Source organism: Arvicanthis niloticus, chromosome 3 (genome assembly GCF_011762505.2).
Source record: "Arvicanthis niloticus isolate mArvNil1 chromosome 3, mArvNil1.pat.X, whole genome shotgun sequence".
Taxonomy (NCBI): Eukaryota; Metazoa; Chordata; class Mammalia; order Rodentia; family Muridae; genus Arvicanthis; species Arvicanthis niloticus.
In genome coordinates, this window is record NC_047660.1 from 75690142 (window position 1) to 75711548 (window position 21407).

A 21407-nucleotide genomic window follows, 5' to 3' on the forward strand; every position below is an offset into this window, starting at 1 on the left:
GTAGGAAGCATTCAAGTTCTCCCACCCCCTCTCCTGGGCTTGGTATCCTAGCTCCGGGCTTGGTATCCTAGCACCCAGGCTTGGTACCCTAGCACAAGCTCTTTACTCTTTCTATCCCTGAGCCCTGAGCATCTTCACAGCTAAAGATGGGGATTCACGCAGGGATTGGCCCCTTGCCACTGGCAGCTCCCTGAGCTCGCTCTCTGCCTGGTCCCTGAGCTTCTCTGGGTTACTCTAATAGACTCGCAGCCCCAAGCTGAGCAGCCTTATACACAAGAGAGTTGACTCTGAGTCCTCTGTGAACCTGACAGCTATCCATCCAGGTAGGTGGAGGTCACACTCACACTGCTCCTTCAGCTGGGGGCTAGAGAGACTGAGTTCTTGAAAGACAAGGTCTAGCCCTTCAGGTGAGGAAGCTGACCTGTGTGGTAGGTTTCGGACATGTGGGCTAGGTCTTTGGCATGCCCACAGCCTTTCCACTCTGCCTTGTGAATGCAGGTTCGAATGTTCTGATGCATATGTTGTGGAACAGGTAAAGTTGGGAGCGGAGGTGCTGCTTCCTTGATTTGAGAATATCACAATTTTGGTCCTGTGTAGGACAAGAGAAAAGGGTTCTCCTCACACAGGTCTGCCGTGAGCAAGTTCCCTCCATTTGCTGCCATTTCCATGCCTGCTACAAGTGTCACTACTGGTTTAGACTGGCAACCTAGGGAAGAGAGACTCCACCCTTGGCAGAGCCCATAAGTTGACAAATCACCAGGAGCTTAAGGAAGTCATCTCTGGTGACTTTTATGGGCCTGTGTTCTGCTGATTGTGTGCTGGCTAAGAAGCAGTGGGAATGGCAGATTGAGTATCACAGGCTTAGATCAAGAACCCCTCTACCCTAAACCTTCCCCTGCCTCCAGCTCCTGGTCTGTCTTATTACCAGTTTTCAAGGAAAGAATGAAAAGGCTGGTTTACGTCCACACAGTAAATGGAGAGGTCCGAGAGGTGCTGCCATGCCCAGAGCCCTGTGTCAGCCTCCCAGCCGCTGGCCTAGCCTGAGCAGGTCAGAGCTGCCTCTTTAGCACCACTGTTTCTATAAGCTAATGAGGACAGTGTATGAGCCACAGGCGACGATGGTGGGATATTAACTGTGACAGGAGGCTTGATCATAATTATCTTAACGAGGATAGGGTTAATTACAGTGGAAACTTAAAAGTTCTCTCTATTTGACTACACTGGAGCCAAATTCATTGTGATGTGACTTTAGAAAAGATACTCGAACTCTTCCCAGGGTTGCTGCAAGCTCCCAAGAGAGCCCCGTGAACGAGGTTGACCAAGATGGTACCTATGGGTGTGGTCATGCCAGTTTCCCCACTGGTGCACAGGGAGGGGGGCAGCCTGCAAACTGATGTGGAGGTGCTGATGAGGTTTGCAGAGTGAACCTTCTACTTTAAAGTGGTCCCACATGGGTTCCTACCTGCTCTGAGTGGGTGCATCCACATGCTCTCTACTGTTTTCTTTAGTGCTGAAGGAACCCCGTGACCCTCTCCAGCTTCCATTGTATACTTCTCAGGGACTGCAGCTACCACCCAGCAAATAACCCTGGAGTGACAGTCAACTCTGCGTCAGGCTCTCATTTTGGGGTGCATTTTGTTGTTTACACATTAGCTCAGACCACATCATCATCTTCTCTGTAAACTACCATCACCATCCCAGGAAACAGGCATGTCATGCCTCGACTTTTATGTCTTTTTTTTTTTTTTTTTAAAGTCTTGTCATTGTATATAACAGTGAACATCTACCTGTAGGAATCTGGAATAGAGGGATTGTCATAAGAAACTACATCCTCCTGATAGTTTCTTTTGAGGAACAAACAACAATAACAGTAACTGGGAAAACATTTCAAAGTAAAAAAGTGAAGCCCTTTCCCACTGCATGTTCACTGGACACACCATTGGAACTCCACAAATTCTTTCCCCTGATGCCTTTCCTTCTTGGTGTTCTGAACCTCCTGCCTCCAGTCCCTCAGCTGTGAATTTAGTTAAACACATCCTCGAGTGTCCCCACAGCAATCATGAAAACAGGACTTTATTCATCAACACCTCCCTCCCACATTGCACAGATCTCCTTTGACTGTGTACTAACAACATTACACAGAAAAAAAAGAATCTGGAAACCAGACAAGAGACGGGAGATTTGAAGGGGTGAGGGGGCTCTTCTCTGAGGTCTCACTCCTGTATGGAGCTCTGATGTGTGGCCTGTACTGTGGAGAGAAAGAAGCAGCCTTGGTGGGGGCCAGAGCCCCTGTGGTATACCGGCTTTACCCTCTTCGTCCTGTGTCACTTTGTTTTTTGTCTCCTCAGGAGCAGTGTGGGAAGGCAGGCAGCTTTCTTCTGCTTGCCTATTGCCAGCCCTTTGCTGTGTCTCATGATAAAAAAAAATACAATATTTACATAACATACCTCTGAACAGTGTGTATCTAAATGCTGCCTTTGAGCAGAGCCCATCTGATGTTGGTGCACAAAGAATGTATTAGCTTCTCACAGGCTTCCTGTTTGGGGAGGGGGGGGGGCGTTCTCCATTCTCCCTGTGGCAAGCAGCGGCCTGGCCTGAAACAGTTGTGGCTAATGAGCTAGGTTCACTGACTCCTGTGGAGAAAGGGACTCATAGCTCATTTAGTTGAGAACTTGACTTTATATTCAGTATATCTGATCCTCAGAAACCCACCAACTAGGTCTGATGGAGCATGCCCATACTCCAATACTGGGTAGGTTTAAGCAGGAGGGTCAGAAGTTCATAGGTCATATTTGGCTTCATAATGAGTTTGAGGCCAGCCTGGAAAATATATGGGAGCCAGCTTTCAACAAACAAAAAAGCCAAGGACTTTGGAAAGCCCAAAGATTTCCCCCACACTGGCTTTGTCCACCTGCTCGTCTCATATGATCCCTCCACTCATTCTCCACCCCCAGGTCTCAGGATAAGTTGATGGATGGCAGGAGGATGCAGCCCTGAGTGGGAATACAGTTGTCCTCTAAGGTGGGAAGCACACAGAGCCAGCAGGCATTCGGTGTGCCCCAGTGCAAGCTACAAGGAAACAGAGAAGCCTAGACAAAGCTCCATAGCCCACACCAAAGCCCCCAAAGGGAGAAAGTTGTTTGGCCTCCCAGAAGCCTGTGAAACAGGATGACCCTAAGTTAAAGTGCAGGCAGTTTCAGTTTTTTATGTTTGACCACCTAGCAGGTAGCACTGACCTCACAGCCCTTATGCTCTGGGTTCTAGAGTCTGAGTGAGACCACATGAAGGTCTCTTAGACACTGGACATGCAGATGGTAGCAACCCCCGGGGCCCAGTGGAAGCTGGAGATTTAGTGAGCATGCTCTTACATATCTCAAGGGTAGGGCCCCCACTCCCTACCTCTGGTTTGGGGTACCTTCTGTCAGAAAGCTCACCATGGAGCCATGGCACCTTGGGAAAGCCTCCCTGCTAAAGCTCACTGCCTGGGGTGCACACAGAAAACACACAAGATGATAGGGCCTTAGTATTGGTGCAGTCAGTAAACGAATAGTGTGGTAGACATCCTGATTGGCCATAGTTTATAGACTAGCCAGGGACTGAACGTGTGTCTTCCCTTCACCGGCTTCGTGCCTCAACAGGCTACAGCTTGCTGTGTTTCACCGAGCTCCTATGCAAGCTCAGAGTGTATCACCTGGGCCTGGTAGGTGAGCAAGTTGGGAGTAAGTACCTGACAAAGCCCTGGGACTTTTGACTCCCTTTAATTAACATTTGTGTGTGTGTGTCTGGGCAAGCATCTGTGCACAACCGCCTCATGACCCCCTCCACTCCAAACACTCACCAGGGTCCCTCAAGTGAAGAGCTAATTTCAGACAACATGGGTAAAGGAAGGTTCCTTTCCCTCTTTCTCTTGAGGTTTGTTTTATCTTTGAAACCCATGCTTAATCCTTAATGCCTTTTTTAAAAAAAAAAAAAAAATTATTGCCTCAAAAATCTACATTGCTATACTCTGGTGCTTAAAAAAAAAACAAAAAACAAACAAACAAACAAACCCCCACATTCCATAAATTAAAACTTCAGACCAGGGCTTTGAATCGGAAATGCTCCCAGCCCCTTGTCTGCACACAAAACCAAAACCAAGTAAAAAGAAAGAATGAGAGAAGAAAAAGCTTTCTCTTGGCCTGGAGTGCTTATGTAATTCCTCCCTGTCAGGCAGCCACGGGGATGCTAGGCAGGAGCAAATTAAGTGATTAGTTTTTAAAAAAGAAAAAAAAGATGAGAGAGAGAGAGAGATAGAGAGAGAGAGAGAGATAGAGAGAGAGAGAGGCCCAAGGATGGGAGGATGTAAGCAGAGAGAAAAGCTGCCTTCCTGGCCATTTCCCCTATGACTGTACATAGTAGAACTGCTAAGAAATGATACTTGAAGTTATATTTATTATTGTAAGAGGGGTATGAGATTTCTAGGCAGGAATGATGGATGACAGCTTAAATTTGTGTCCAGGGAATGAAGGTGAACTGTGACAGAGTTATTTATCTTGGGAATGGAGGTTAGGGTCAGCCCAGGCTGGGTGCCTGAAGGCACAAGACATTGACAAATTTATCCTGCAGGCCGTATCTGAAGCCCTTTGTTTTGGATCCTGGCTTCTCAATAAGTGACCCTCATCCTTCATGTTGGCAATTCGTGAAGGATGCGGTGAGTGCCAGCGGGGGCCCCTTTCTCCCCCTCGCCCCCACCCCGGCTCCCTGCTACTAATTCTTGTCATTCACTCTGCTGACAGGCACCAAGCCCAAACTATTCCCAGTTCTGAAAGGGAAGGTTAAAATATTTATTTCGGCTCATAATGGCCTCTCTGATTTACTGCAGGATCTTTTTCCCCCTTGCCTTTGTCATTGCAGGTCACTGGAAGGACTGAGCGCATTCAGGAGCCTGGAGGAACTCATTTTAGACAACAATCTGCTCGGAGACGACCTCGTGTTGCCAGGGTTACCCCACTTGCACACCTTAACCCTCAACAAGAACCAAATATCCTTTTTTGGCACCGAGGACTCCAGGTCCCCGCAGTACCCCACTTGCCACCCAGCTCTATGGGGGTTCTATTCTGCCACCCCACACCCTTCTCCGCAAAAAATACCTGCAAAATGTCAAATGAGTTTTATGTGTCAGCTAAATTAAAGTATGTGAAATACAGTCGGTGGGCAGACAAAGCGTTCTGTCTTCTGGCACTCGGGACACTTCAGAGTAATTTATTATAGGTCATTCATAAATGAAATGCACCGTTATATCTTCCTGTTGCTCTATTTTAGTGTAGAGATCTAAGTTATGGCTGCGAGGAAATCTTTTTAATAGATAAAAATAGAGAAAGAAAATAATGTCACTGGTGCCTGGGAGGAAAAGCTGCTTCTGTTTGCCTGGGCTTGTGTGGGAGGGCGACCTCTGGTGGCTAGCTATGGGTAATGCCGCTAAGTTGACAATCCTTGTAGGCTTCTGGAATGCTTTCAGTGTAGTCTGGGGGAACAGTTCTAGATACCAAGAAGGGAGAGAGAGAGCTGAGTTGTAAAGAGAAGTGTGAAGGTCAGGCTCTGCACTCCCCTTGTATGCACTTCTGGGTGTGATAACAGGCCTAGGAGAACCATCGTGGGTTATGACCTTCTTTGGGCAGGTGAGTATCTACCCAGCCTGAGATGAGAATTAGGAACTAACTGCCCTGGCTTCTATAGTAAGAATAAATCAGAAGACATCTCTAACAGCATAGGGTACATGGCATCTCCATTGTTAGTTCTCTGGATTACCAGGTGCTAGGATGCAAGCTCCACCAGGCAGAGATTTCTGGATCCTTCCTATAAACAATCCTGCCTGGATAGAGTTCACATTCAACAGATATCTGTGGGACGAACAACATATTCATTTTCACTGCTTTCTCAGTGACCACTCATGGAAGCCATTCACTGTGCTGGGGGACTTTTAAGCATCTCATGCTTCATTCTTAGCAAGTCCAGCGAAGAGTGTATAGCTTGTCTATCTAGTGTTAGAAATTCCAAAGTTATGTACAAACTTCCAGTCAAACACTGAACAAGATGGAGACCTGGGTTCAAAATGGAGACCTATGTCAGCACATAGGGTGCTTTGCAAAATCATTTACTAGCCTCATTGGTGCTTCAAGCTGTAAGTTAATATTTTGTTTATTCTGTAAACTTGTCTCAGCCAGCTCTTGCTACTAGGACAGAATACTTTTGAATGGGAAGCCCCCAGCAAGCGTCTGTTGCTCATAGTCTGGAGGCTGGCAGTCTGAGAGCAGGGTCCAGCAGGGGAGGGATTTTGATGGTGTGCCCCTTGCTCATTCTTGCATTGGGGACAGAGCTGGAGGAAGGAAGGTGAAGGGGGAGAAGAGGCAATGTTCTTGTCTGCTCTTATCAATAGATTAAGTCATCCCTTCGTGAGCTCTACCTTTAGGACTTAATAACTTCTCAAAGGTTTTGGAATTGAGAGATTTGCATTGTGGGAGTGAGGTATAAACAGTTAGTGCTTTACAAATGTGCTCCTTATGGCCATCATCAGTGGACACTTTATTAGAGGAAGAGGGCTTAGAGTAAGTTCACAGTCTGTAACATAATGACGTTTGGCGGAGGTTTCCTTCATGAACCCTTTGCTCAACGAGTTTCCAAGTTGTTGTTCTGTGTATTTTCTATCTTCCTTGGCTGTCTTAGATGGTCAGCTGGGCCATATGAGCAACTGGGTCAAGGAGAGAAATATTATTCAACTAAACTTTAGATGATACCGTTCCTCCCTTGAGCCTCAGCCCATGTCTTGTGTCTCATGTCACTGCAGGATATTATGGTTCACAGACTTAGTTTCACATGTCCTCTTGGTCGTATGTAGCTGTGTGGCCTGGTACAAGTAACCTTCTGAGAGGCTAGTCCTCAGCTTTAGAGACATGGCTTATATCAGGTGGTGGTTTTATTCTTAGCACCACCGAGGTTGGCAGGCATCTTGGGTTCCAGAGTGTTGGGAGAGTGACTCTATCTTTTATTAAGTCCTGTTCCTATTCTGTGCCTTAACTTCCTTGAGGCCTAATGGTAATACTAAGGGAGTTAGGGGAACAGCCTGGGGAGTCACTGTGTTGCTGAAAATCCAATTACATTGCTGTATTTCCATGGAGCATCTTATTATCCATGGATACAGACCATAAAGAGTTGTCCCAGTCAAGTTGCTATGTCCCACTCGGAGAGTAATGCACTTTCTTTCCTCTTTTCCTCCCTGATCTACTGGGACTGTGACAAAAGTCAGCTTCCTTGGCCGTTTGATCTGGAAGTCGCAGTCTGAAAGATAGGCAAAGGCAGACAACAATGTATGCCATCCTCCTCGGCTAACTGCCTCTTACACTGACCCTGCCTTTTCAGGTTAAAACTCCCTACTTGTGAAAATGTCCCAATTCTGCACAAGTGATAGAGTGGGTATTGCTGGTGCTGTCCCATGAGATGCTCCAGACATGGACAAGCTCTGTCAGCTAGCTCATGTAGCATGACGATCCACTCTACAAAACAATAAATGTTCTATGCACTTCAATTCTATGTGAGTCAGGGCTCAGCTGGATGGTTCTTCTGACGATCTTAGTTTGTGTCACTCAGGCAACCATGCTTTTATTTTTTAATCAGCACTAGATAGTCTAAAATAACCTCACTCTTACCTATGCAATTAGTTCTGGCTGTTGGCTCAGCAGCCTGCCTCTAATGGGCTGCATACACCATCATATGTGAAAGTATGCATTAGCCCTGGTACACATGAGCTTGTCAAGTCCTGCTTGTAGTGTGAAAGCAACTTACATACCAATGCAGAACAATGTGGGCAATGGCACAGGTATTCATGATAGAATAGCTCATTTCCACAGCTATCTACTGCACCAGCCTTGCCATTTTGTCTCTGTGAGATCTTATTTAGTTTTCACTATAAAGCATCTTATTGGCTCTCTGAACTACTTTTTTATACAGCCCAGTCCCACCTGCCCAGGGATTGTATCAATTAACAGTTGATGGAGTCCATCTCCCTGATAATGGCTACGTTTGTGTCAAGTTGACAAAAGCTAACTATGATGTCATTGTAAAAGTATGAAAACCATTCTCACTTGACTAACACCCTTATCACTAAAGGCAGAACGTAGGGTGAACGTATTTCCTAGACTTTTATACTTTACTGTAATTCTAATCTCATTCTGTGATTCTGGGAATTACTGGTGATAATTCTCTTTCACTTTTTAAAATACCCAGAGACTGCAAGCTTCTAGAAGCCATACAGGTATGGCATCATCTAGACCCCACTTAGGCTGACTCCAAGCCCCAGATTCTAAAACTCAAAAGAGAAGCCTTTGTCTTGCTGGAAAGGACTTGCATGTGGGAGGAGTCAGATGCCAGCTGTAGTAAGGCCCAGTTTGGCCTGCAGGGATTTTATCTACAAAAGAGATTCCAATGTTGAGACTCTATCACATCTGGAAAATTTCTTCTTGGTTCACCAATTAATGCATCTGTCCCATTTATATAGGTCTTTCTCCTCCAACCCCCATCTTTGTTCTAGCCCCTCTTTGTTCAAAGTAATTAATCATAGGCCATAGACTTGAAAATCTACCCCCAGCTCTGACAATATCACCCACCAACCTCTGTCTCTCTGACTTTCTGTCTCTCCCTCTTTCCCTTTCTCTCTCTCTCTCTCTCTCTCTCTCTCTCTCTCTCTCTCTCTCTCTCTCTCTCTCTCCCTCTCTCTCTCTCCCTGGCTTGTCCACCAGCAACACTGAGGTCTTCTGTGTTGATCTCAGTCATGTGATCTCTGAATAGTCAACCCCAAGTAGGGGACTGACTAAAAATTTAAAAAAGTATAGATGCACAATTACCATTGCACAATTTAATGGTTGTCCCTCATCTTTCCTTGTGGGAAAGCACAGGCCTTATTTGAGATTATGCTCAATTTTCTTCTGCAGTGTTTACATCAGCATATATGTTAAAGTGTGACCAGTTTGAATCATAGCACACACAGGAAGAAAGAATAGTGCTGTGTGTCACATAGCAGCTGGGCTATGACAAGGGGACAGGTGTGCCGAGTCACAAAACTGGACCTCACCCTTAAAAAAATATGTACTCATGTGTGTTTGTGTGTGGGTATGCACTTATAAGTGTAGGTGCCAACAGAGGGCAGGAAAGAGCCTCAGGTCTCCTGGAACTGAGATTATGGGTGGTCGTGAGCTGCCATAAGTGTGTGTTGGAACTGCTCTCCCATGCTTTTACAAGAGTAGCAAGCCACTTCTCCAGCGCCCCACCCCACCCCCAGAGCTCATTTTTAACAAAAGTTTCTTATCATTTTGAATAAATACATTTTCTTTTTCAAGGCCTTGGGTTTTTTTTTTATAATACATACTTCAGAGTATTGAGTAGAGTAATCTGTTACTTCTAAGTATTGATGGGAAGCCACCTGTTAACACCCGAAGACCCTTCTTGCTCCCTGGTACACTTAGCTAAAATTTCTTGGTACTCTTAGAGAAAACCACAGTGCTTTGAAAACATAAGCCTAAACTGAGATAGCCAAGACAGACAGCACAGCTGGATGACAGTATATTATCTTCCCCTCCCCCAAACATTAAACTCTCCATTTTTCAGTCTTTTAATCTCATCCTTTGTACTAGAAATTGAGTCATTTTTTCCCCATAGAAATGACTTAGACTTCTTAGACTTGGATATAGTTTCTGTCATTTACTGGCTGTGTGACTTGTAGTCTCATTTTTCTTTCTTTCTTTTTGCTATGCTAATATTTCTGATACATATGTGCATGCTGGGGGTGCAAATATATCATTATACTATGTACTTAGCATCCAAATGTCTGCCATTGGGTTAAAATTTCCCAGGGGTTATAAAACTGTTCCTTGGCCTAAAGATGAACCCAATGTTGGGAGGTTCTACTCTTAGCTGGGAAACCACCCTGGCGTATATACAATAGGACCTGCATGCCAGGAGGTTCTTCTCCTTCTGTCTTCTCTAAACATGTAAGAAAGACACCACTTTGATCTTACCCTCTCTGTATAGAATTACTCTTGGCAAGCTTCATCATGATAGTTGGACTCCACAATGGCAACTTCCGGTAGACATTGGCAAAAAAAAAAAAAAAAAAAAAAATCCTAAGTGACTAATGCTCTGGAGAAGGCTTGATGAGGGAAACCAGGTGTGTTGTTCTGAGAATCCAGCTGGGAAAAGTTGACACAGTTCTAGGGAGCTTGAAGAAAATGTGCCCTTCCAAACATCTCCCAAGTCATTTTCACTGTCATGGTCTTGGTTAGTTGGAGACCCCAGAGTTGCATCCACTCATTGCCTTGGCTTAACTTTCCACATAACATTACAAGTTCCATCTCGGCTAACAATCAGGCAGGACAGGACTGTGTTTGTTCTTGTTGACCCAGGAGACTGAGGAGCCAATTAAAACTCCATCTCCTATTTCATGCTTTGGGGATGGAATCAATGAAGATTAAGGGCTGGTGCAGAACCTGCTGTAGGAGGTGCCAGGGCTTCGTGTCTGCTGTGGATTGTGGGTAACTACTTAGTTCACCCTGCTTTGTGATATAGTAGGTTGTTGGAAAGGCTTAAAACAATGGAGTTTCCATCATAACAAACATCCCACATGAGATAGACTCCTGGACCTGCACTGTGTTCATTGGTATGGATAGCTAGAGCATCTTGAAGCCTGAAGTGTCCATGTCCAGGATATTTAAGTGGATCTATCTGTCCAGGGACTCCAGTCAATGAAAGGCCACAGTTTTTTATGGAGTGTGGAACTTAGATAACAAAAAGGAGCCCTCTAAAAAAGATGAATGTTCCATAGCTAAGGGTATAAATTATGTACAGAAAGGCTGTTGATGGACTAGAGGTATGGCTCAGCATCAGAGCACCTGCCTAGCATGGTCAAGACCCTGTGTTGGATCCCTCACAATGTAAAACTAAGAAGAAAATAAGGAGAATGCATATGAGAATAAAACCATGAATGTTCAATTGGAATAAAAATATATCAAAGCAAATTTTAAAAATTAAATTGACAAGTACCACAAATGTTAAAATAACTAGGAAGGACACAAATCTTTTTATACTAGATATGCCTATTTCAAAACCTCATTTCTTACAAATTCCCTTACAGCTCTGTCGCATAATCACATTTGTGATGTTTTCTATAGAAAACATGGAATGACAATTCCATCTTTTAGCATGATTGACTGAAAATTGGTTTTTGTGTTTAGGAGTTGAGACATGGTTGTGCTGTGATTTAGAAGGGAGTCTTCTAAAACTCCACACACTGAGGGTGTAGTCCCCAAAGCAATGCTTCCAGAACGTGCTGGAACCCCAGACACTGTGAGCTAAAATAACTCCTCCTTTTTAAGTTGCTCTGTCAGGTGTTTTATCCAGGGTGAGGCAGAGCTGTCTCCCATAGCCTGGTCTGTTATTGATGGCCCCTATTTTTTGCTAAGCCTTTCATTTTTTTGAAGAAGAAGATCCTTAACCTTTGGCACATTACTGACTTGGAGTACCTCCTTGATCACCTGGCAGAAGTGACACCATCTTTAGAGTACCTCAGCCTGCTGGGAAATGTGGCATGCCCCAATGAGCTGGTCAACTTGGAGAAGGATGAGGAAGACTATAAGAGATACAGGTGAGTGCTCACATGGGGGCGGAAGAGAAAAAGAGACTCCAGGGCATAGAATGCTGTGGGATGTAAAATAAGCATTGGTAAGTATCCATGGACCTCCCATGACTGTGTTAAACTGTTGTCTTTTAAAAACAGAATCCATTTTATTCCTTTGTTGGGTTCATAGGAGCCAAGAAAGGATAGGGGCTGGTCAAGATCAGGGGCTGAGAAATGTTTTTCATCATGGGTTAACTCATATACATTTTAGGTTTTACATGGATTCTTTCTTTACTGTTAAGCCCTGATGTTAAAGTGTGGAAGCAGCCATGAATGATTTATAAATGAATATACCCGACTCTCTTCCAATAAAACTTTATATAATAAGAAAGGGTATTAGAGATATCTCCCCTTTGGCCTCTGTTATAAAAGAATGTTGTCCTTAATACCCTACTCAAGTCAACAGAGGAGAAAAGAAGAAAATACTACAGTTGGAGCTGGGGCTCTTGGGATCTAGCTCTGAAATGGTTGGGGAAAAAGGCTAATGGTCTGAGAGGGATTTGTCCTACTGGAATTTCTATAAAACCCTGGTGATCTGCAAAGAAGTGTAGTGGGAGTAATTATTGTGTATCAGGCCAACAGTGTAAGAAATACTGACCGTTATAGATTTGTAAGAGGAAAAAAAAACCATTCCAACACAGGGACATAAATGACATAAAGCAGGGATTCAGTTGTATTTCCATCAAGAGGAATTTTGTGACTTTGGCTTCATTTCTAAGTTTCATGATTAATTTTGTAGGGTTTCTAGGCGATTCTCATATTGACTCAGAACAAATCAGATTCCTGCTTGAAAAAATAAGCTTGTGAAAGTCTTTCTCCATTTGAAATACTTTTCTATCACAGTGTGATGTTATAGATTTAAGTGTGACTTCTGATAGGAGAAACAGTTGCCATCCAGCCAGAGCAACTTGCTCATTTCTCGTGTTTAATTGTTTAATTGCTTAGATGTCAAATGACTTCTGGAATAATCTCTTTCAACTTTGAATCATGAGATTGTCTGATACAAGGTGTGTTAAGGGTCACTTTAAACCTGGTACCTTCTTGAATCAACAATTTTGGAAAAACACTTTTCATTATAATTATTAGTGTGTATTAATTTTCAGGTGAATGAGATTCACTGTGATATTTTCATATCACAATATATGTTGTTCTTTGTTAGTATTAAACTCTCACAACTTCCTTTGTACCAACCCATCTCCCTGCCTCTTCTGGCCCGTTTACCCTTCCTCAGTGGTATCTCTACCACTTCTTGAGATTGTATTTCTTTTCTGTTTAATTCTAGTTTCCATGTATAAGATAATGTATGTGATACCTAGTCTGCTCTATCTAATGATATTTTGATCTATGCATTTTCTTTCAGACAACATGACTTTGTTCTCCTTTGTGGCTAATAATACTCCCTTATATGTAAAACTATATTATTATTCTTTCATTTGTTGGTAGGCACCTAGACATCCTCCATCTTGGCCAGCACTAATTTTAAGATGTACTTTGGAAGGTCAAGTCAAAAAAGTTTACCTAATAAACGTTTCACAAATCAAACATTGTTTGAAAATTTTCTTTATACTTTCTGAATTTTTCTTCATATTTTTGTTCCATTTATAAAACACATGTAACTTTTATATATGTATGAGTATTCATGCATATTACCTATTTATGTGCATATACATACATATATACATACATACATACATACATACACACACATGCTCACACATGTCCATTTATTCATTCATCCAACCAAACATAATATGTGCATACAAGTGTAGATGCATCATTTTTTTCAGATGGGAGAGAGCAGGGAGTTGGGGGAAGAAAAAGAGAGAATCAAATGAATTTTCCATTTCCATCTTGTTCTGTTTGGTCTCAGATACAGAGCTTAGAGAGGTGTAAAGGGAAGAGAAAAGCAAATACTTCATTGTTGATTTTGTAACTGGTCAGGTTGACAAAGCAGACCAAGCTTCACTGTATAAGCAGTAAGATTTGAAAACCTAATGAGGAGTCCCATTTCGATAGGATGACTTAAAACAGGAGTGACTATCTAGATCAGTGGTCCTTATGTGACGCAGAGTCAACTCAGGAGTGACTATCTAGATCAGTGGTCCTTATATGACGCAGAGTCAACTCAGCCTCTATCATTCTTTTGGTAGCAAACCATGTTTGGATTTACTAGCTCACCCCATGTTGTACATCCCAGCATCTGTATTCCTCTCACTTCTATAGACATGTATACATGGAGAGAAGAATTACCACTGAGTAAGAGCGGAGTATTTGTCTCTTGAAGCCTAATGCAAACCTAAGTCATAAAAGTGGCTAGGTGACTATGCTAGGGTATTTGGAATTATTCTTCCTTCTTAGGTATCAGATCCAGTTAACCAGTAGCAACTATCATCCAGACTCAATCCAAGTCTAAGTTGTGGGTCAAGGTTTTTGCAGAAAGTTTGTTTCTCTAAGAGCAATCCTCCTCATGGATCCACCTTGGCGGCCCCCCAAGCGTGTCCTCTCCATCTCTGGTCTGTGTTGCTGGCAGGATGTGAGAGATGGGGCTGAGAAGGCTGTTTGTTAGTGTATTTATGACAATGTTGCCGTGAGGGACTGGAATCAAGAGCTTGCACACAGCCCAAATCACATCTAGCCACAATTGCCTTTGAAAAGCCATAAGTTATCCACACAGTGACTGGTAGATGCTCACACTTGGAGAAAAGGCAGCCACCAAGAACAATAGAGGGATTAAATGTGTTCCTGCTCAGTTACAAATTCACTACATCATCTTGTGAAATGTTGGGTTGGTTCTCTAACATGCTTAAATCTTTTATTCATTTTTTTTCAATTGTTGACTTGAAAAGCACTCTTCCCTGTATTTGGAAGAGTGAGATGCAGGCACGACACAGCTCAGCCCCATGGTCTTTCGGCAGCCCTGCTTTCTTCATACTGGTTGGTGAGTCCTTTACCCCTGAGAAGTTTTAGGGTTTCACAATATGGCTTTTGAATTCAGAGTTCCCGTGACATATGTATTTAAACAAAGCAGTACAACGGCCTACCCCACATTTGGTAAATTATTTTCCTGCCCCTTCATCCACAAAGTGTGAGGTCTATCTTCTCTCTGGCTGTCACTGAAATCATCATAGTGGAAGCTCTATGTAAATTTATATGGCATTTTTGCTAGCAAATGACTTAAGCAATGAATGATACTTCTACAGTTTCCTGTTTTTCACTTTAAGTATGTTTTTTTCAACAATGGTTCATCTATTAATCATTTAAGCAATAGCATTCAGAAGCAGGAACCTGTGGTTCATTTAGTGCTGTTGAAAAAAATTTCCTATTGATTGGCATCCTCTATGGTCATGTGATGTAATATTTATGTCACCCAGCCATACATCAAAACAAGTGGGTCTGTTGTTTTGTTTCCATGGGAGATGTTGACTTCAAAGATTTCAGCTCAGGTTTAGTTCATGGTGTGGCCAACCACCAGATCTGGAATGGGAAGTGGCTACGTTTATGTATGTTGTTCTCTCTGTCTCATCTTTCCTACCCTTTCCCCAGTGTCTACCCTTTTGGCTTCCTCATTTACCTTTGTGTACATAGCTGGATTTTCTTGGCATACATCTCCCCAGTAAAACAGGCTCATTAAATTTTTCTGTAAAGAAAGACATACTATTGAGTGGTTGAGCAAAGCCCTGAGCCTGTTGTTACAGGGGCGTAACTATACCCAGATTCTCTTTGCCATTTGTCTTTGCTTATGGCTGAGAAGTGGTTATGGCCACCTTATCACATGGCCCGAACCCACCTGCATTTCACTGTGTGGATACAGCACTGCTGTTCTGGGATGAATGTTGAATGGATATGAACTTGGGCCTCTTGCAGATTTTGATACCATCCAAAATCGATACAGTAAGTTAGGGGTGGAAATCTAGGTGCTCAGAACAGTTTATCCTTTTTTTTTTTTTTTCTGGCAGTTTTTTTTTTTTTTTTTTTTTTTTTGAGGGACTAAGAGATAGACAGATTCCCTGGGGATTGAGTGTGTGTGTGTGTGTGTGTGTGTGTGTGTGTGAGAGAGAGAGAGAGAGAGAGAGAGAGAGAGAGAGAGAGAGAGAGAGAGAGAGAAACATGACTTAGATAATAAAAATGGTGAAATTCCAAGATGGCTGACTTCTTCCTCACACTTCTGAGAGAAAAGCCTGCAAGCTTAAAAGTAAGACCTATTCTCCCACCACCAGGCCACTCAGCCTATGGACAAGTTCAAGGCCAGGCCAGGACGTGTTTACCCCAAAGCTACGAACCTATTATCCTCCCTGCCTTTGTTCAAACTAACAAACTCTAAACTTTGGGGAGAAAGACTCCCCTTACAAACCCTTAAATCTTCAGTCCTCTAAGAGAACTGGATGTCAGCTTTCCCCTCTGCTTTGCAGAGGGTCTTTTCCTTCATGTGCCTGCTCCATGTGTGTGTTTCCTAACCCCAATAAAACCTTTCTTTGATTGCCGAGTCTGTCTGCTCCTGTTCCCTGTGGTCAGGATTTCTCCACCGCTTCCTGTCTCACTCCAGATATTTCTTGCCTTCTCATTCTTCACCTGGCAGAGAAAACAAACCCGGTGAAGACCTCTAGATGCTAACACCTTCTTATCTTTTTCTTCAGGAAGAACGATGGCTGAAAGTCAACAGAGAATAAATGCTGAACATCACCTTTCAAATAAGAATCGGTGCTCTCAGGCTTGAGGCCAGTCTTTTGTGCCTTAGCTCTGTGGTGCATTTTCTTTCAATTTCTGTCCCTTCAGGCTCTGGTTGCTCCCCCCAACCTCCCCCACCCTACCCCAGTAGGTCCCTCTGTATTCCTTAAAACTTTAAATTATTTAAAATATGATGCCCTTTCTTTGTTCCCTGGGAGGCAGCAGCCTGGGGGCCTGCCCAGTGTCTGTAGCACTCTACCAAAGGAAAGGTAGGAGGGACCCTCTGGTGGTGTCTGGGGCCACCTTGGGCTGCCACCCAAGGCTGTTTCCCACTAAATAGGAGCTGTAAAACCTGTGGCTTATATAAACCAGCTAGCATTCCCCAGCTAATCTACAATCTGGGCTTTGATGATCACAAGAAAGCAAAGGTCACGACCCACAGATCAAAGCGACAGAAGCCCACACAGTAATTGCTGGTTACCCTCCATACAGGCCCTTGGACTGTCCTGTGGGTGTATTGTTTGCACAGAGACTTCAAACATGCTGTCAGTGAACTGAGAGCAAAATCAGCTGGCCTTTGCCAATTGTCAGGCCAATTCATTAATGCTGTAGGTGAGCTCACCTCAGCTCATTAGAGTGAGATCATCATTGTCTCTCAGAGCATCTGGAGCTGTCCCACTCAGTCCTTTGTTCCTTTTGCCTTGGTCCTCATTGGTGTTTTCTGACTGTCTCTCTCTGGAAGTGGGAGGGGGTGGTTATGCAATGCAATTGGGTACATCTGGTGTATCAAGAAGGGACAGTATGAATTTATTTATTGCCAATCAACTGAGCACAGAGAACCCAAACAAATTAGTGTTTGAAGGAGGCTAAGGCCCATTCTTATGGCTCAGATATCGGGAAGGCAAGCTCAAAACCTCATAGCCCAAGCTATCTACTCTGCCCTGAAAGCTCCCTCCCCAACTGTTCATCAGGACAAACTCTTTTCCTTGTCACCCGCCCCCCCCCCCCCCCCGATCTCTAAGAGCTTTGGCCTCCCAAAGAAGCTGTGTCTAAGCCCTTGCTGTTTTCTCTCATTAGTCAAACACCTTTAGCACTTGATCCATGCTCTTGACCAGCATGAGATAGCCAGTTTTATTAAACAGAGTTGATGTAATCCAGTTGACAGGCAGGAATCACATTGTCTTGTTAGCATCCTTGCCCTGTTCTATTAAGCTGGGAAGGGGAGCAGAGGGCAACTGAAACCAGTGAAAGGATCATCCCCAGCTGCCTTCAAGGCACCAGGTAGCACATCAGTAACTTGTACTTTGTCTCTGCACTCCCTGTGTACGGGAGTGAGAAGGTGTTGGGAAAGAAACGGAGGAAGCATTGCTTGCCATACGTGGAATGGATAAACCATCCAGCACTCTGAACCCTGGCTCTCCTAAGAACTCATGAGAATCTTGAACAATTCTCATGAAAGAAATATGGCTGCTAACCCCACTAGCAGATCTGAGAGGTCCATGGCATGAGTCTGTGGTTTACACTATTACTGGGGAGTAGGCAGTCTTTCTGGGGGAACATGATAGTAGGACAAGAGAATGTTTTCCTTTCTTTTTGACAACTAAGCAAAAAATACTAAGGCCATTAATATTAGAACAAAACAAATAGATTTTTCCATAATAACAAAAGGATTGGAATTGTCCTGTCCTCCCTCCAGATTTAGCTTTGTCCTTAAAGGGTCCTTTAAGAAAAATCTACCATTTTATATGAAGAGAGAGAACCTGGTAATCTCTGGGTGATGGTCTCTCATTTTCAGAAAATCTGTCTCCATACGAGACAAATGGGTATGTGAGCACCTTTGCAGGGGTCGCTGCTCCCCTGATAGCCTCCTTTTCCATATCACAGCAAGCAGGGCCTCTAAGTCCCACCACCTCTAGCCCTGGGGGCTTCCCTCCAGCCACCTTGAGAAGGTCAGGAAAATTGGAGTTGCCCTCCGTAGCTAGGGACATGAGACTTAACTAGACTGATCTCCTCTCATTAAGCAGTGCCCTGGCTTAACAAGCAGTTTTATAAATCTGAAGCTGTCTCCGGGTGTCACAGGATTTATGGACAAGGGGGTTCTACCATAAAGTGGTTTATGATGGCTGCCTTCTGTGTTATTAGTAGCTGTCTCTTCCTTCAACCATTGCTGTTTGATAATAGCCTTAAAACACCCAGAATTACTTACCTGCAAGTCCCATTCCCGATAGCCCCTGTTGACAGTCTGAATAAGTTTACTGGCCTTTTGTTGTTCTTTTCCTTCAAAACAAACTGATTGAACCATCAATAGCTCCTGTGAGCTGACAGAGGGATGTCATCTGGACTAGCCCTTGTGATTGCAGGTTATCTGGGGGAGTTAACCTCTCCGCATTGTTAACTGAAATGTTTTATGTACTATGCAACTTTAGGATACGGCTGTGATAACCCCTGGTAACTAAGTCATACATCACAGTAAAGAGATTTGGGTGCAACAAATAACCCCCGGATTAAATTTACAAGGGCTGAATTGATATTGTAAAAGCCTTCGTTTTGTGGCTTCGGGAATCTGCTCTTATGTTTTTATGGCAAACTTGTATTATACTCAGGATTGGAGCTGCAGCTTTTGACACTCTGACATGACCTAGAACAAAGGGAAATGGATCTCCCAAGACCAGCATGGGACAGGCAGGCAGGATGCCCACTGGCTTATGGCTAGACAGGAATGCTGGAGCCTATTCTAAGTCACCAGGGGACAGGAAGACCTGGTAAACGTGACTGTTAGCCTGGCTCATGGAGCACAGGTGCTGGGGCAGGGCAGACTGTTAGCTGAACTAGGAAAGAGACTTCTGGCTGCCTCATTGCTCTCATAATTTCCCAGCTATTAGTCCTTGTGGTATTGTTTTCAGTAGGACATCGGTTCTCAGCAGGATGGCAGCCGTGACAGCATCACCTGGGAACTTATTAGAAACATAAATTCCAGGCCTCTGTCCAGATCGCCTTAGTAAAGAGCTCTGGGGATGGGCTGGCGTCTGCCTCTGTGCCTTAACAAGCCCGTGGGTCATAAGGATGCCTTCTCAAAATCAAGAACCACTGTGCTAGAATGTAAATGCCATGCTAGAACGTAGGCTGCATTGAGAGCAAAGGCCTTCTGCTGGGTTTCCTCACCTTCTCAGCACCTTGCATTGTTCCTTCAAGGTAGTAGCTCCTCAACTATTACTCATTGAATGGGTAAATAAATGAAAGAAGGCATTCTTGAGGAAGCAATGCATCATGGGGGAAGAACTCTGCCTAGTGTACCCATTCTGACAGGAATGGCGATATTCATTTTAAAGAGCTTAAATATTAATTTTTGTTTATGTGTCTCAGTATATGTGTACACATGTGTGGGTATCCACTAAGGTGAGAAGAGGGTGCCAGATCCCCTGGAGCTACAGTTTCAGTTGTTGGGAGCCTCCTGACATGGGTGCTGCGTCTTCTGGAAAACTACAAAGTGCCCTTAACTATGGAGTCATCACTCTAACGCTGTTTAAAATATACTTTTTCATTTACTATTAGTGTAAGTGTGTGTGTGTGTGTGTGTGTGTGTGTGTGATATGAGATGGAGGTACACACATGGAGGTCAGAGGGTGGCTCTTAGGAATCATTTATCTCCTTCTATTGTGGACCACAGGGATTAAACTCGAACTGAGTAACATCTTGCAGACCTCTTGAAATGACGATGTTCTAAAGAGTCATTAGTGCCCTCCCCTTTGGCCATCAGGCTATGGACTCCAAAACATTGAAATTTCCTTAGGAATCTCATGCTAGAGGAAGGAAAAGCTTGGAAGCCTGGTGCCAACCAGTATCGGGGCTTGTCTTCCTGAAAGTGGTTCACAGCTTGTCATCCCATATTGCAGGAGATACCTGAGCTGAGACAGTGGTAATAGATGGGTTGCCTCCTTGGAATAGAACTGCTTAGCTATGCATACCTCTGGCCCTCTGTTTAAAACTAAACATCCTCTTAGCACCATAAGGATGGACATGGGAGATCATTGCAGCTCCTTATTCCTTTTCCTAATGTTGCTTTTCCTCCTCACATTGGATATAGATCCTTTCCCTGTTTCTCAGTATCAACTTGTCTCCTTAATTGGTCTACCGAGAGTGGGTGTCCTATCCTGGTTTGTTATCCTCCCAGGCACCTCATCTGATCTTAACAGGTTGGGTAACCCTCAAATCCCTCAAACTTCTCTGGGAACTCATGGTGGCCCTTAGGATGGAAGTGAAGTCACCTGAAGTCTAGGGATGATTGACAGACTCTGTCATAGGCTGTCTCTCTGACACTAAGAAGAGCCCTCTGCAAACAGTAGCTCTTTGTCATCCAAAAATTTTTAACTAGCTTAAAAGCCAGCACCTCTCTGTCTCACTCCTTTGATTTCAGAGCTGTGATCCAAAGCTAGGCGAAATGACAATGCACGGTCTGTTGTCACTGTGCTTCCTGGCAGCCCCGTGAAGGCATCTTTCACTTCATCATTAAACATTGGCTGATTTTCTAATACCGATGTTGTCCTCACCTGAATATTCATCTTTTCCCACCCTACACTTAGTGGGTGTCTTTACTCCTTTGAGCGTCACTCCTGACATATTGTTTCTGTCTGTACATGTCTTTATTTGAAAGAATCTGTTGTCATCAAGGCTTTGCCTGTATAAGCAGAAGATGGAAGTTTTCTCTGACAGCCTGAGGCCGGTGGGAATTCTGCTAAAGGATAAGAAAGAACACTTGAGCCCATTGCCTCATTTTGGATAAGATCAGAGGTATTTGGGGGTGGAGGTTAAGGAGGGACAGGCTTTGGGAGAAAAAGAAAGCTGGTGATAGATTGAGACCAAGGAGGAAGCAGGAGGGGAAAATGGTGGGTAGGAGAAAGGAAGAATAAGATTGGGGAAATTCCAAGATCTCTAGTCTTGGGATAGACTGTAAAGAAATTTCAAGGACCCACACAAACTTGATGACCTAAGTTCCATCCCTGACACCTTGATGGCGCACATCTGTAATACAGGACACTCCTAT

The 21407-nt window shown here is 43.9% G+C and overlaps 1 protein-coding gene across 3 annotated transcripts in view; it reads left to right on the forward strand.

Moving 5' to 3' along the window:
• Nucleotides 1-21407, forward strand: part of Lrmda (leucine rich melanocyte differentiation associated) — a 1001791-nt gene that overhangs the window by 556853 nt on the left and 423531 nt on the right. For all 3 annotated transcript variants that reach the window (XR_013109409.1, XM_076931235.1, XM_076931236.1), the window contains 2 exons: nucleotides 4894-5025; nucleotides 11534-11668. Coding sequence is in view for 2 of the 3 variants with exons in the window: in XM_076931235.1 (XP_076787350.1) it covers nucleotides 4894-5025; nucleotides 11534-11668 (267 nt within the window). In the remaining variant the exon portion in view is untranslated. The remainder of the gene's footprint in view (nucleotides 1-4893; nucleotides 5026-11533; nucleotides 11669-21407) is intronic.